This window comes from Procambarus clarkii, chromosome 14, assembly GCF_040958095.1.
Source record: "Procambarus clarkii isolate CNS0578487 chromosome 14, FALCON_Pclarkii_2.0, whole genome shotgun sequence".
NCBI classification, from domain to species: Eukaryota; Metazoa; Arthropoda; class Malacostraca; order Decapoda; family Cambaridae; genus Procambarus; species Procambarus clarkii.
The window spans coordinates 7,788,153-7,800,936 of record NC_091163.1 but is presented as its reverse complement, the minus strand read 5'-3'; the positions used below and the strand labels follow the sequence as shown (position 1 = coordinate 7,800,936).

The following is a 12,784-nucleotide window of genomic DNA, read 5'->3' as shown; positions in this document are numbered from 1 at the left end:
ATATATATATATATATATATATATATATATATATATATATATATATATATATATAATATATATATATCACAAAAACACTGATCCAAGTTTGCGGAAAAACCACATGTGAAAAAATAGAGAATGCTAAAGGCGTTTTCGGCTTACATCACCTTCATCAGAGCAAAGTAGAATGAAGCATTCTACTTCATTCTACTTTGCTGTGATGAAGGCAATTTAAGCCGAAAACGCGTTTAGCATTCTCTATTTTTTCACATGTGGTTTTCCAACACATAAATACATACATAGTATTCATTTTGCTATTATTAATTATGTTATTGTTACCCGTCTATTCTGTTATTATTATCCGTTTTTTGTTATTATTGGCGTCAATGCTGGTCTCGTTGTGATATAAAGTTAAACAAATCATATATAGTATAATGACATGTTGCTGACTCATTCATACAGCGATAATATTTAGTGGATAACAAAACGACAAGTGAATAACATCACTAAAAGTTAAAAATATATAATTTAGAAAAACAAATTGAATAAAGAGAGGCGCCTAAGCAGCGAGAATTACCAGTTGGTAAACTGCCACAAGTGTTCAGCGCAAGTGTGCTCTGACGTAGGTTGACTCAGACAGGAATCATTAGTCAAATAATGGTTGAGACACTTCTCTGAAGTGTACGTGTTCACTACATCTCTTATTCACGCTCCCAGAAACATGCTCACATACATGTACACCTTCTGTGTAATTCTAGACTGTCGGAGAGGAATTATCAGGAGAAAACGTCAAGTCATTATGACTATATGGCACTGGGAAGGGGGTCAGGATAAGGATTATGGATGGGGCGGGGGAAAGGAATGGTGCCTAACCACTTGGACGGTCTGGGATTGAACGCCGACCTGCATGAAGCGAGACCGTCTCTCTACCGTCCAGTCCAAGTGGTTGGGGACTGTGGGAATAGTTTTGACATACGGCGGAAGCCTGCAAGAAACTATAAGAAGACTTGAACGATCTAAAAGAATGGTCCAACGGGTGGCTACTAGAGTTAACTCAAGCAAGTGCAAAGTTATGAAGCTGTTTGCTGGGAACAAGAGACTGGTCAGAAGGTACCAAATAAAGGAGGAATTCTCTTGAAATAGAAAGGAAAGGTCTTGTAGGATAATATTGACCAAAATAAGAACTGCCTTCAGTAATCTGTCATTCAGCATCTTAACCACATATGTCAGAGCAGTTCTGGAATGTGCAGCACCAGCATGGTGAATCTGTCGCGTTAAACACAAAACGAAGCTTGAGAAATCGAAGAAGAATGTTATCAGAGTACCAGAGACGAGCTGTATACATTATGAAGAAAGATCAAAGGAATTTAACATCACGTCATTGAAGATAGAAGAATTAGGGGAGAAATTATTACCACATTTCAAAATTTTTAGGGAAATGGACAAGACAGACAATAGAGAACGTGCAGTGAATAAACAAGGGGACACTAGTGAAAATAAACCACTCATTAAGTCCTCTTTGGTACAATGGCTACGTTTTTGACTCACAATTGAGAATCCCGGGTTCGATCCCGGCACGGTTCCGTCCACCTGATGCCCCTATCATCCAGCAGTAAACAGGTACCAGAGAATTTAAGCAGCTGACTGCTTCCTGGGGGGTGGAGGCCTGGTCGAGGACCGGGCCGCGGGGACACTAAAGCCCCGAAATCAACTCAAGATAACTTCAAGATAGCTGTTGTGTTCTGGAGGTGTGCAGTTCTAGGTGGACCAGTGACCTAAAGACCCTAGTTATTGGTTAAATATTTTTATATTATTATTATTATTTACACGTTAGTTTCACAGGAAGTTAACAGCACCACACGAAGCTGTCAACACCACACACGGAGCTGTCAGCACCACACACGGAGCTGTCAGCACCACACACGGAGCTGTCAGCACCACACACGAAGCTGTCAGCACCACACACGAAGCTGTCAGCACCACACACGAAGCTGTCAACACCACACACGGAGCTGTCAGCACCACACACGGAGCTGTCAGCACCACACACGGAGCTGTCAGCACCACACACGGAGCTGTCAGCACCACACACGGAGCTGTCAGCACCACACACGGAGCTGTCAGCACCACACACGGAGCTGTCAGCACCACACACGGAGCTGTCAGCACCACACACGAAGCTGTCAGCACCACACACGAAGCTGTCAGCACCACACACGAAGCTGTCAGCACCACACACGGAGCTGTCAGCACCACACACGAAGCTGTCAGCACCACACACGGAGCTGTCAGCACCACACACGGAGCTGTCAGCACCACACACGGAGCTGTCAACACCACACACGGAGCTGTCAACACCACACACGGAGCTGTCAACACCACACACGGAGCTGTCAACACCACACACGGAGCTGTCAGCACCACACACGGAGCTGTCAACACCACACACGGAGCTGTCAACACCACACACGGAGCTGTCAGTACCACACGGAACTCTTCACAGTCTATGGCGGTTTTGTTTACACTTAACAGTGAGCTCTGAAGCACCAGGAGGCTGTTTATAACACTAACAACATTTCATTTGGAAATTTCGACGCTCGCAAACTGCCTCATAAGTGTAAACAAAGCCGCCAAAGATGGAGAAAAGATGTTCGTATTCTTAAATTCTTGCGTAAATAGTCGTTGATTTCTGCCCCAGATGGGTAGGGAACGGGGCAGGGAAAGGCGCTTTCAAGGGAAAGCGACAAGTCATTACGACTATATAGCACTGGGAAGGGGTCAGGATAAGGATTTGGGATGGGACGGGGAGGGGGGGGGGGAAGGAATGGTGCCCAACCACTTAGACGGTCGGGGATTGAACACTAATCTGCATGAAGCGAGACCGTCACTCTACCGTCCACCCCAAGTGGTAGGGTTGCCCAGAAGAGTATATCTTCTGTTTCACACAGCAAGTGTAACGTATTGTAAGTAAATTGTCAGTATAAGTATAAGTATGTATATATATATATATTAATAATAATAATGGAATATATATGTAAATAGGACGCTTATAGTGCAGAATTATTATGCAGATTCTGAGATTGGTCTGGCAGTTACCCTGCGGCTGCTTCAGTTCGACTGTTGCTGTTGGTACAAGAGTAGTGTGTACTATTAGTCCCAGAACAGAGTGAGCACTAGACTATGACGTCTTGTTGATGTGAGTTTATACACTTGTTGTGAAGCCCAAAAGGTTCTGTTGTGGATCCTCCAGGAGGCGTCACCGGGATATTCATATCAGTGGTGTTGGCCTGAGAACTGATTAAGGCGGCGACGCTGTGAGGCACACAGGTCTTGATCCGGTGAAGAACGGCGCTGCGATAGTGGACGTTGAGGCCCACAAACACCGCGGGATCGATTACCAGGTGCAGGTTGAAGATCATGTGGATGATGATGTTGGCCAGGCGCTGACCCTCGAGTAAGTGCACTATCACGTGAGGACCGTCGAGAAGCAGGTTGGCCAAGAGGATGACCTGGATGGTGAAGGAGACGTGGTCCATGGTGGCGTCCGTCGTCCGCTCTCCCGCTCGCTTCTCCCGACGAACGATCTGGTGGATAAATGACAACTACTGTTGATCAATCCACACACACTAGAAGGTGAAGGGACTATGACGTTTCGTCGTAGTCCATCCTGGACCATTCTCAAGTCGATTGTCGACTTGAGAATGGTCCAGGACGGACCTAAACGTAGTCGTCCCTTCACCTTCTAGTATGTGGTCTGGTCAACATACTTCAGCCACGTTATTGTGACTCATCGCCTACATAATGACAAATACTGTCACAGAGTATTGCTGACGAGTAGTTTAAATCCTATTAAAGTCAGACACCTTTTGCGTAGGTTGTGTTCAGAGGGACTGTAATGCTGGCTAGTTCCTGAAGCTGTCTCCAAAGGGAATATTTTGAAGACAAAATCTAACTCAGATTCTGAATATAGAATCGAAATCTAACTTACCCTAACCTAAACAGGCAGACTATTCCCCAATATTACAAAAGTTAATTAAAATTCTACCGATATTAAATAATAACTGCAGAAATCATTCACTTATGTCACATCTTCGTGAAATTACAACCAATAAAGGGTAAAAACTACGCAATCGGAAGGTGGCGCGTCAAGCGATGTTTTGTCTAACAACCACCACATTAAGGTCCACAAGGTCCACAAGGTCCACAAAGTCCAATAGGCCTAGGACACAGCCTATACTTACGGCTACAATGAGGAGTATGTAGGCCAGGAGTGTAGCAAGGAAGGTGGTGGTGTAGTTGACCCCATACCACCTGTAGACCATATCGTTCAGACTTTTCTCCCCAAATTTGACCTGCGAAACCTTTCCGTCATAGTGCACATCACCGTGGCTCTGGGGGGAGTAATTGTTATTATTAAACATTTCATTGACATAATTAATAATACAGTTTTGTGTAATCGGAGTAATTAGGTGTTTTTGCAATTAGGTGGTTTTTGTTTGCTGCTTATAATCACTGCTATACAAGACAGACGATCATTCATAAGGTCCAAATTGTAGATTCAAACATATTTTGTGAGGTCACACTGTGCTGCATTAGATATTATACATATTTTAGTCTACAAATTTGTAATTGCAACTTCCTGTTGTTCACTGCCACACAAGACAGAGATGGATTCATAACAGAGGTTGAGAATTGTTCTTTTTCTTTAAGCATCCAGCACTGTCTAAATCCTCCCTATCATTTCATCTCTAAGCTGTTAGACTCGATCTTAGGATGTTTAATTCCTTTACCATCATACTAATTTCAAGAACAAGGGTAGATTCCAGTCTCAGAGTATTGTATGTAACAACACATGAACACAATATACACATGTATATGTGTATATATGCATACTAAATATATACACATGCATACTAAACTCACAATACTCCTACTCACATCTTCGCTCCACCTCCCAAGTTGTTAATCAACCTTAAACGTTGAACATAAAATCACCAGAACTGCAGACGAGTAATGGCATGACAGGCTTAACAACGTTGTTGTTATTGTTACAGATTCAGCTACTCGGAACAAGTTCCAAGTAGCACGGGCTACGGTGAGCCCGTAACTTACCTGGCACAGGAGCGGGGCAAGTAGCACGGGCTATGGTGAGCCCGTAGTGGACTTACCTGGCACAGGAGCGGGGCAAGTAGCACGGGCTATGGTGAGCCCGTAGTGGACTTACCTGGCACAGGAGCGGTGCTGTGTGTCGGTTTGACAACGCACCAGACGTGTAAAGGCACGAAAGGCTTGACAACGTACCAGAATGACGCCCAAGAGCCAGGGTAGGACGACATAGAATGCAAGAACCGCCTCCATAATTAAGACGATACTGACTCTGGAGACCTTGTGGAAGACGTGAGGCTCCCACACCGCCACACACCTGCAACACACACACACACACATCTTTATACTCCTCAATATCTGCTCAATTAAATATAAAATACATAATGTAGCTTTAAAAATGACTTTATGGATTATTATCATTATTGCCGTTCCCACTTCTTAGAGAGGCTCCAGCTTGCATAAAATAAAGCAATATGACATATAAATCGTGATTCTTAGATGTGTTGACTTAGAAGGAATTATGGTGTGAAGGAGACTGTAATGAGATTGCTAAATAATTTGTTTAATGTACATGCGAGTCTCCAGAAGGTCTACAGTGGTTTACAATTTGCCAAGGTTAATTGTAAGACTCAGATTTGATACCTGGTTGATGGGGTTCTGGGAGTTCTTCTACTCCCCAAGCCCGGCCCGAGGCCAGGCTTGACTTGTAAGAGCTTGGTCCACTAGGCTGCCCAGCATAGAATAATTCCCAGAGACAGTATATTCTATTCCCGGTATAGAATAATTACGAGTGTTGAGGTGATATGACACCTTAGTTAATGTTTTTGTATCTGCTTTGTGGAGGAACGAAATAAACCGGTTATATGAGTGAAGAGAGAGAGAGACAGAGAGACAGAGAGAGAGAGAGGATAGCAGTGGAGCCCGCTTTCCCTGATTTTAAAGGAGTACCATATGACAAGTCTTTTACCCAAAGTAAATACATCAGAACATTAAATTTATAGAATAACTATTATTAATGTAGATGCTCCCATTTTTTTTATAAATATATATAATTAAATATAAATCATATACTACAGTGGGTAACCAACCTGAAAACAGAAATGGCTGTGAAGTTCACCCTCTCGAACTGAATAAGAAAAGTACTGAAGATGGATGTAGTGATGTAGAAGCCTTCAGGGACCCACTCGTACTGGCAGAAGGCCCTGGCGTGGTTGACGAAGGATATGGACGGGAGAGTGACCACACACACACCCAGCAAGATGCTGAAGAAGAAGCACAGAAGGAACTTGGTGGCCTTGTTAGTCCTGCCGCACTTGACCAGACACCACAGGCTCATGCTGTTACCTGTAGGAGGGAGACGACGTCAGTGGGCCAAGGTTACCTGACCTTCAGGTGATTTCGAGGCTTAGCGACCAGGGGCTAGAGTCACGAAGCAGTTACGCAAGCCCTTACGAACCTGTCCATCTTTTCTCAATCTTTGGCGGCTTTGTTTATAATTATTAAACAGTTAATGAGCTCCGAAGCACCAGGAGGCTGTTTATAACAATAACAACAGTTGATTGGCAAGTTTTCATGTTTGTAAACTGTTTAATAAATGTAACCAAAACCGTCAAAGATTGAGAAAAGATGTACACGTCCGTAAGTACTTAAGTAACTGCTTCGTGAATCTGGCCCCTGGCCTCCTGGTTGCTGGACTGGTCAGCCAGGCTGTTGGACGCGGCTGCTCGCAGCCTGCCAGTATGAATCACAGCCTGGTTGATCAGGTATCCTTTGGAGGTGAGTAAGGGAATGAGATATTGTAAATATCTGCAGAAAGTTCTAGATCAGTATGCCTGTTACTGCAGTTACACCCAGTTACACTTGACTGCAGTTACTCCCACCTGATGGCTTGCTTTACGTAGCATAACAAAAGACAAAAGCCGCATTAAAACTTCATTGTAAATAAGGGGGAACAAGAGTAAAGTCAAAATCAAAATTAAAAACAAAAGTTCAATTTAATAACACAAAATTCTCTCATATTTAACCATCGGGCCATAAACCTGATGGTTAAACGGGTTTACATAACCAGTGATGACTAAATTACCTTGTCGGTAGTTAAACAATGTGTCAGCACAAGGGGCAGGAATACCACAATTGTTTGAACATAGAATGTTGTGTTGACCAGACCACACACTAGAAAGTGAAGGGACGACGACGTTTCGATCCGTCCTGGACCATTCATTCTCAAGTCGATGATCTACCGTGTTTCCCGCGCATGTCATCTCCAGGTGGAGGCTGCCCAACGTTACTTAGCGAAGGGGGCTACACTGCGGAAGGCACATGCATCTACATGTTTTAATTCCTGGAGAGGACTTCAAACTGAATGTTTGCCAGCAAGTCTCCAGTATCTTTAGTTTTAACTGGAGACTTGCATATCCGGTCCACCTGTGAGCGACAGTCAACTCTAAGATTGACTTTATTACACACAGAAATCACAATAGCGTGATGCATCAAATGAACAAATCCACAAGGGCCGTGACGAGGGCTCGAACCTACGTCCGAGAGGATCCCAATTGATTAAGATCGAGTTTGCTCCTTGGGCAGATTATTATAACTTATGTTAATTAAACTGACATGAACCGGCACATTACCATAATTAGAATATAAGTTTTAACTTATATTTGTTATATTTGTGCTAACATAAGTTTATATATGTCTGTGTTATTATTATTATTATTATTGTGTGTTAGCCAAGTTTGTCAGTTGAGGGCTGTTGTATATTTGTCATGTTATTTGTTCATTTTGATATTAAAGTAAATTGTCATAATTGTTTGCTTCCAGTGGTACAGCCGCTGGTGTTTGGCGTCCTGTAACGCAGTGCTCCAAACTCAATGATCCAGAGTTCGAGTCGCGGGCAGTACGAGATATTTATCAACTTTTCTTACACCTAATGCATCTGTTCACCTAGAAGTGGCACCCGGGAGTTAGGCAACTATTGTGGGTCTCACCTGGAGGAGGTTAGTGTTGTTGTTGTTAAAGATTTGCGACCTGGAACAAAATTCCAAGTAGCACGGGATATGGTGAGCCCGTAGTGTTTAGGGAGGTTAGTGGGATATCCAGAAGCCTAACAAGCTTCCTGTCCCTGACAGCGTGAAGCCTAATACACCGGAATGCGTTTATCACCTCTAAGTAAGGATTTGGCTGACGTCACTTGGACGCCACATTGCACTTGTTAGTAACAGCTGTGTAAACTGTGTAAACTAATGATTGTATACTTCATAGACCTCCCTAAGGAACCTCCTATACGTTGCTGTTGTTGTTGTTATAGAGCTACTCAGAACAAGTTCCAAGTAGCACGGGGTATGGTGAGCCCGTAGTGGACCTATCCGGCACAGGAGCGGGGCTGAATCTCATGATCGATCCAGACCTCGATCATTGCTCAGTGTTACTGGTCTGGTGGCGGCAGCGCAAGGCGATTCTAGAATCTTAAATCGGTCAATCGTCTTAAGACCACGTAGCGGGGGGTCGGCTCAAATAAAAGTCTTGGGGTCCCTTGGTAGAGAGTTAAATTAGAATACGGGTACAGAGAGGGGATAGAGAGTACGAATACCCCCCCCCCCCGGGTTACATGAGAATGGTCCAGGACGGACCGAAACGTCACTTCCTTCGTTTTCAAATGTGTGGGTTAGTTGTCTAATGCTCGGCCCCGTTATTGTGACATTGTCTGCATAAATATTTAAACTGTAATTTTATTCACAAAAGATAGTGATTATTTTTTCACTCTGAGGGAAAATATATTTTTTCCTGTAAATTATTAAATATGTCACATTGTAGAGCAAAATTTATTTAAAAAAGGAGAAAAATATTGACAACTTGACTAAATGACTTGTTCAGGGTCCGCAGAAATACCCAAGACCCGGATTCACGAAGCGTTTACGCAAGTACTTACGAACCTGGGGCCAGATTCACGAAGCAGTTACGCAAGCACTTACGAACCTGGGGCCAGATTCACGAAGCAGTTACGCAAGCACTTACGAACCTGGGACCAGATTCACGAAGCAGTTACGCAAGCACTTACGAACGTATACATGTTTCCTCAATCTTTGACGGCTTTGCTTACATTTATTAAACAGTTTACAAGCATGAAAACTTGCCTATCAACTGTTGTTATTGTTATAAACAGCCTCCTGGTGCTTCGGAGCTCATTAACTGTTTAATAATTCTAAACAAAGTCGCCAAAGATTGAGAAAAGATGTACAAGTTCGTAAGTGCTTGCGTAACTACTTCGTGAATCTGGCCCCAGGCTCGTAAGTGCTTGCGTAACTGCTTCGCGAATCTGGCCCCAAACCCACATCAGATGTACCCAAACAAACAGTAATATTTTTGAATGAGTCAAGAATAATTATCTAAATTATTCTCAAAGAAAAAAAATTGCTGTTTTTATGATACTAATTCTAACAGTTATGAAATAAAAAATAGGCCACGATAAACTAATTTGATAAGAAATGATAGAAAACATGAATTATCGCAGAACGTTAATGGATGCTGATGATATATGCGCATTGTTCACTTCCTTTGTCTCTAATTAAGGGGTCAGGATAAGGATTAGGCATAGGTCGGGGGAAAGGAATGGTGCCCCACCACTTGTGGACGGTCGGGGATTGAACGCCGACCTGCATGAAGCGGGTCTGTCGCTCTACCGTCCAGCTACGACTCAAGATCCACATCCGTTTTGTACTTTATCAGGAGCTGCAGTAATGCAGGTGTGTGGGAGCGTCCTGTGCGGCCTCCCTCACCACTGTGGTAGTGTACAGCACACTGCACAGTGTGGTGTACACTACACAGTACAATGTGGTGTCTCGGAGAGGCTGCAGGATCCGTGGTAGGTCAGGATGATTTCCCGGTTGCAATTCTGTTACCATGTCGTAGCTCATTCGATTAAGGCAGTGTCTGGGATGCTCTTGGACGTAGGTTCGAATTCTCGTCACGGCCCTTGTGGATTTGTTCGTTTGATGCATCAAGCTATTGTGATTTCTGTGAGTAAGATTAACAGTCTGTGACTGTTAATTAACGGTTCTGTGACTATACTATACTTGTCCATACAGGTTCCGGGGTTCGATCCTCGGTGGAGGCAGAAACAAATGGCCAGAGTTTCTTTCACCCCTGATGCCCCTGGCCTGGTCGAGGACCGGGCCGCGGGGACGGAAAGCCCTGAAAATCATCTCGTCTCAAGATAGTACTAAGCGGGACATATACCCGAGGGAACCATATTCATATTTCATCTCCGAATACCTCCGAATTGGGGGACCTTTGACAAGCCGCCGGCTTCCTGTCTTCATCGAGGCCACATTAGTGATCCTCAGGTAAATTCAGGTAAAAATCCCATCTCCCAGAAGCCTGTCCTGTAACTGATCTTCTATTATGCATAATGCTGTCCACAACAGTCAGCAGGGTAGAGGGTGAGGGATCTGACCAACCCACCCTCTCCCTTCTGTCCCTGAAATGGGAAAGGAAAGGAACTATGAGGGGAAAGCGGCAAGCCTTTACGGCTATTTAGCACTTGGAAGGGGTCAGGATAAGGATTTGGGATGGGACGGTGGGGGGGGGGGGGAAATAGGAAATGGGAAACTTTTTTTTTCTTTGATTCATTTACATTTCAGCCTCACAAGATGAGGCGTGTGAGTACCTCATGAATTGTAATCCCTCTCAGTACTCACCCACAGCTTCAGGGCCCATCACAACACTCACCTACAGCTTCAGGGACCATCACAACACTCACCCACAGCTTCAGGGCCCATCACAACACACACCTACAGCTTCAGGGACCATCACAACACTCACCTACAGCTTCAGGGACCATCACAACACTCACCCACAGCTTCAGGGCCCATCACAACACTCACCTACAGCTTCAGGGACCATCACAACACTCACCTACAGCTTCAGGGACCATCACAACACTCACCTACAGCTTCAGGGACCATCACAACACTCACCTACAGCTTCAGGGCCCATCACAACACTCACCTACAGCTTCAGGGACCATCACAACACTCACCTACAGCTTCAGGGACCATCACAACACTCACCTACAGCTTCAGGGACCATCACAACACTCACCTACAGCTTCAGGGACCATCACAACACTCACCTACAGCTTCAGGGACCATCACAACACTCACCTACAGCTTCAGGGACCATCACAACACTCACCTACAGCTTCAGGGACCATCACAACACTCACCCACAGCTTCAGGGCCCATCACAACACTCACCCACAGCTTCAGGGCCCATCACAACACTCACCTACAGCTTCAGGGACCATCACAACACTCACCTACAGCTTCAGGGACCATCACAACACTCACCTACAGCTTCAGGGACCATCACAACACTCACCTACAGCTTCAGGGACCATCACAACACTCACTTACAGCTTCAGGGACCATCACAACACTCACCTACAGCTTCAGGGACCATCACAACACTCACCTACAGCTTCAGGGACCATCACAACACTCACCTACAGCTTCAGGGACCATCACAACACTCACCTACAGCTTCAGGGACCATCACAACACTCACCTACAGCTTCAGGGACCATCACAACACTCACCTACAGCTTCAGGGACCATCACAACACTCACCCACAGCTTCAGGGCCCATCACAACACTCACCTACAGCTTCAGGGACCATCACAACACTCACCTACAGCTCCTAGGACGCTTACAAAACACTTTCCATACGTGGAAGCGATGACCCAGCCCGGGTAGTCTTTGATGATAGTGCAGTTCACCATTCTGGCTGACGTCGAGGACCAGACCTTGTGGGACGACACTGGTCTGGTTCCTGGTCGACGCTTCGGTGTCAACCACACACACACACACACTCGCCGGGTCCTGGTCGACGCTTCTGTGTCACCCACACACACACACGCGCGCGCGCCGGGTCCTGGTCGACGCTTCGGTGTCAACCACACACATACACACTCGCTGAGTCCCGGTATAACACAGACTGATACCGGAGAACAACACCAGAGGCTGAATACTGAACATCCGGTGGGGACTTTACTCCTGTGTCTTTCAGGCATCTCATTATGACATGGTAATCAGAAGACGGCATCCGCTCGTCCCCTTCCTCTACATCAGTCTTGTGGGCAGTCTAAATATGTCATCGCGATTCATTTGTTTATTGACTCGCGCTCCTCGGTCTTTCTCCAAGCTGGGATATCCTGCGCGAGTTTCCATACATTCTGCAGCATTTTTGTGTCGTTTGGAGGGAGTGAGATCTGCCCGAACTTCCTGGTAGTATACGAACCTGGGGCCAGATTCACGAAGCAGTTACACAAGCACTTACGAACCTGGGGCCAAATTCACGAAGCAGTTACACAAGGGGCCAGATTCACGAAGCAGTTACACAAGTACTTACGAACCCTGGGGGCCAGATTCACGAAGCAGTTACACAAGCACTTACGAACCTGGGGCCAAATTCACGAAGCAGTTACACAAGCACTTACGAACCTAGGGCCAGATTCACGAAGCAGTTACACAAGCACTTACGAACCTGTGCATCTTTTCTCAGTCTGTGGCGGCTTTGTTTACAATTATTAAACAGTTAATGAGCTCCGAAGCACCAGGAGGCTGTTTATAACAATAACAACAGTTAATTGGCAAGTTTTCATGCTTGTAAACTGTTTAATAAACGTAAACAAAGCCG

At 45.0% G+C, this 12,784-nt stretch overlaps 1 protein-coding gene across 1 annotated transcript; it reads right to left on the bottom strand.

Moving 5' to 3' along the window:
• Nucleotides 1–407: 407 nt before the first annotated feature.
• On the bottom strand, nt 408–12,221 carry LOC123771940 (uncharacterized). Its single transcript, XM_045764777.2, has 5 exons — nt 11,777–12,221; nt 6,177–6,432; nt 5,284–5,404; nt 4,224–4,373; nt 408–3,566 (listed from the first exon to the last, which is right to left on the bottom strand). The coding sequence occupies exons 1-5, from the start codon at nt 12,156–12,158 to the stop codon at nt 3,156–3,158; spliced, it is 1,320 nt and encodes a 439-aa protein (XP_045620733.2). The 5' UTR covers nt 12,159–12,221; the 3' UTR covers nt 408–3,155.
• Between the last annotated feature and the right edge of the window lie 563 nt (nt 12,222–12,784).

Excerpts from the sequence above, each read along its gene's own strand:
- LOC123771940 (XM_045764777.2), bottom strand. The coding sequence starts at position 12,158 with ATGCCTGAAAGACACAGGAGTAAAGTCCCCACCGGATGTTCAGTATTC. Across the intron at positions 6,433-11,776 it reads AAGCGTCCTAGGAGCTGTAG|GTAACAGCATGAGCCTGTGG; the intron begins GTGAGTGTTGTG and ends TCCCTCCTACAG. Across the intron at positions 5,405-6,176 it reads ACAGCCATTTCTGTTTTCAG|GTGTGTGGCGGTGTGGGAGC; the intron begins GTTGGTTACCCA and ends TGTGTGTTGCAG.